The sequence below is a fragment of the Eptatretus burgeri genome, chromosome 21, assembly GCF_056783735.1.
Source record: "Eptatretus burgeri isolate ZD-2024b chromosome 21, Ebu_testis_v1, whole genome shotgun sequence".
Taxonomy (NCBI): Eukaryota; Metazoa; Chordata; class Myxini; order Myxiniformes; family Myxinidae; genus Eptatretus; species Eptatretus burgeri.
The window spans coordinates 1,195,527-1,198,868 of record NC_140981.1 but is presented as its reverse complement, the minus strand read 5'-3'; the positions used below and the strand labels follow the sequence as shown (position 1 = coordinate 1,198,868).

The window sequence follows — 3,342 nt, the reverse complement described above, 5'->3', positions numbered from 1 at the left end:
TCTTCTTCTTCTTCTTCTTCTTCTTCTTCTTCTTCTTCTTCTTTTTCACCTTCCTCTTCTTCTTCTTCTTCTTCTTTTTAATCTTCCTCTTCTTCTTCTTCTTTTTAAGCTTACTCTTCTTATTCTTTTTCACCTTCCTCTTCTTCTTCTTCTTTTTAAGCTTACTCTTCTTCTTTTTCACCTTCCTCTTCTTCTTCTTCTTATTCTTCTTTTTAATCTTACTCTTCTTCTTATTCTTCTTCTTCTTCTTCTTCTTGCCTTTTGATGTCGAATAACTTCCAATCCACATATGGGTCATTTTCACGATAGGGGGCACAAATAACGGTAAAGAATGTCCGCGGTGAATTTACCTATTTAAATACTTCTTCTTCTTCTTTTTAACCTTCCTGTTCTTATTCGTCTTGCCTTTTGATGTCGAATAACTTCCAATCCATATAAATGAGTCATTTTCATGATAGGTGGCACAAATAACGGTAAAGAATGTCCACGGTGAATTTACCTATTTCAGTACCACGACAAGCTGTTTATTGACATATTCAATTAACCAAACATTTTCTTGAATGGGTAAGCCTTCCTGCATAATGACATACTTAAGCTACTCAAAATGTCTTAAATATCCGCTCCGTTATCCTTCCAAACTGCAAAGTGTAATTTGAAATATAAATTTCGTGGTGTTCCTGTGTATTCTGAGAGCCAATACCAATCCAGATCCGCATAGGGCCACTTGAACTGAAAGACTCTTCATGGTAAACTCATCCTTAAGCCTTGCTGTGATTTGCAGTCGTAAGAATAGTCATGGTCCAGGTATGGTGAACCATATGTCTTTACAGTTATCCACTGTGGATGGAAGTCATTTTCTCATTCCCTGTGCAGATAACAGGAGTCTCTGCTGTTGCCCCAAGGCCACGAGGTCTTCCGGCAGCCATTTTTGAAGCCAAAACGACGTTGAAGAAAACAGACTGTTTGGCAAAGTGCCGGGTAAGTTTATGATTTCAGAACGTCTCACAAATTCACCGTCTTTACCGTAGCAACGGTAAACACACCAAGTTAATGGTAGAGACATTTCAGACCTACTTTTCTTCCTCAAAACATATTACGTAGTTTTAACACAATTTAACATCATCGTTTTTAACATTCTGTATTTTATTTCCAGGCTGTTTACACGTCAGCAATGCCTCGGAAGTCGAACAAGGAGGCAATGAGGGCTTCCCGAGCCAGGTTGAAAGCAGATCCTGTAGCGCATCAGGCTTACCTAAAGCGCGAAAAAGAACGCTACCAACGTCGAAAATTGGCGGGAAAAATCACCACCATCCACGGATTACCACCGCGTGATCAGAGGTCCATGCGGCGCAAGTGGCGGAACCGGAAGGCGAAGCAACGCGATGCAATGGTAGCAGAAGCCGTGCCTATTGTTGATGTTCAGACACCTCCATCCACCCCTGCTGCAAACCATGTGCAACCATCCCACCAGAATATTGCTGGGCGTAAAAAAAAACTGCGGAAAGAAAGTAAGAGAGCGTATCGCCAAATAAAGAAGCAGGAGGACACTATCATGAGGTTGAATGCAGAGGTTAGGAAACTTCGCCGACGATTAGGAAAGAATAATACTTCATTGCCTAAAAATTGCCACCACCTCTTATCTTCCCCCATCCAAATCCTCGATCTTTTCTACCCCCGATAATCCACCCAAACCCACCTCCTTCAATTCCCCTGCTTTCCTTCCTGAAAGTCCCTGTAATGTCCATTTTCTCTTCGCCATGTTCCCCGTCCCATCCCCATCCCTTTCCCTTCCACAGTTCACCTAATGTGTCTGTTCCCCACTGTTTTGTCCCTTCCACTCCCGCCCCTCTTGTCTCATGCCTCCTTGCTGTGAGTTGTGTGTTAGCTCTCATATGAGCCCCGACCAAATGCGAAATCGCGTAAACAAACACAAAAGGCTCTCGGCCACACATAAGGCTGTGATGGGGCGCATCCTGAGAAAGTATAGGCTCATAGAGAAAGCCAGTCGAGACATCGTTTTTTTTTTTTTTTTTTTCAAAAAAGTGACTGAGAGCCCAGCAAGACAAAGCATTTTGTGGTAGCCTTGCCGAGTTTATTCACAAAAAGCGAAGGTTTTCTTTTTTTTGTTTCATATCACACATCTCGGCCGACTTCCCGTAGCTTTAGCATGTGATTTATTTCTCATACTATGTAGGTTTACCTGTAACTGTAATTTCACCTGTCAATTTATAGTGCTGGTGGATAATTCACACTGCATCTCAGAGTTCAGTTGTTATTGGTTTGGGAGATTAAGGTTTCACTTTATACTAGTGTAAAACCGTTCGTGCGTTTATTGTAAAAGTGACGTTGTTCTCAAAAGCTGATGACCCCTGACCAGTATGGGAAAACGATGTTTACAAACATAGAAATTTGATAGATAGGGTCTAAATGGACATTTTCAATTCGCAGACATGTATATTTTTCGATACATGTTCATCCTCCAGATGAATGATAAACAGGTAATAGCATCGTATTGATGATTTCGTCTCACTTTGTGTATGTTCAGATTGACATTGTCACTTCTCAGATTGTCACCTATCGAATTAGTGTTCATTACGTAATAAATTTCATTATTCAAAATTCATATCAGCTGCTGTTTTACATTAATTTTGTTCTTTGGTTATGATAAGTGACAATACCGGATTTTCCAGTGTGAATTTATGGTCCAATCCCAAAATTGAGACCCCTTTTGAACCTCGAGTGGACCATTCTTCAGTAAAAATGCCAGGGAATATCTTTTCTTGAGTTACACACTTCTGATCAGTGGCAATAGGGGATCTGATTATGTGAAATTCAGTTTTGTTCTCCAAAGTGTAATTGAGACCCTTTGTGGCCCTTATCAAAGGAGCTTCTTGAGCAATAACGCCAGAGAAAATCATTTCTTGAGTTATATGGCATCAATCCATGATGCGGATACAATCAATTCACCAAATTTCAGGTCCATTCCCAGAAGTGTAAACGAGACCCTTCTGACCCTTCTTCAGTAGAAACGGCGGCATTGGAAGGACAGAACGTCGGACAAACAAACAACATCAAGATATAAACAAAGTGAAGGAGCCGGTGTTTTTTTTCAGACGCCAGGGATCCTGCCACCACCGGTCATGATATGAAGATCCCGACCGAGGAGACCCAGGTCAACGTCTCTATTTCCGTGGACTTCAGCGATCTAAAGGAGCGGGTCGTGGCTCGCCGGGTCAGAGCTGAGCTGGAGGCACGAAAAGGTTGTCTTGTTGACCTCACGGTCTCTTGTGGGTCTACGAGGTACACGTCGTGGTCTGCAGTCAATAATATCCAGTCTCCTAG

The 3,342-nt window shown here is 41.9% G+C and overlaps 1 protein-coding gene across 1 annotated transcript in view; it reads left to right on the top strand.

Moving 5' to 3' along the window:
• Nucleotides 1-2,623, top strand: part of LOC147008124 (uncharacterized) — a 35,237-nt gene extending 32,614 nt beyond the window's left edge. Inside the window, exons 2-3 of the mRNA XM_085865624.1 lie at nt 874-978; nt 1,154-2,623. Of these exons, the coding sequence (XP_085721750.1) occupies nt 1,172-1,681 (510 nt within the window). The 5' untranslated portion in view covers nt 874-978; nt 1,154-1,171 and the 3' untranslated portion in view covers nt 1,682-2,623. The remainder of the gene's footprint in view (nt 1-873; nt 979-1,153) is intronic.
• The last annotated feature ends 719 nt before the right edge of the window (nt 2,624-3,342 follow it).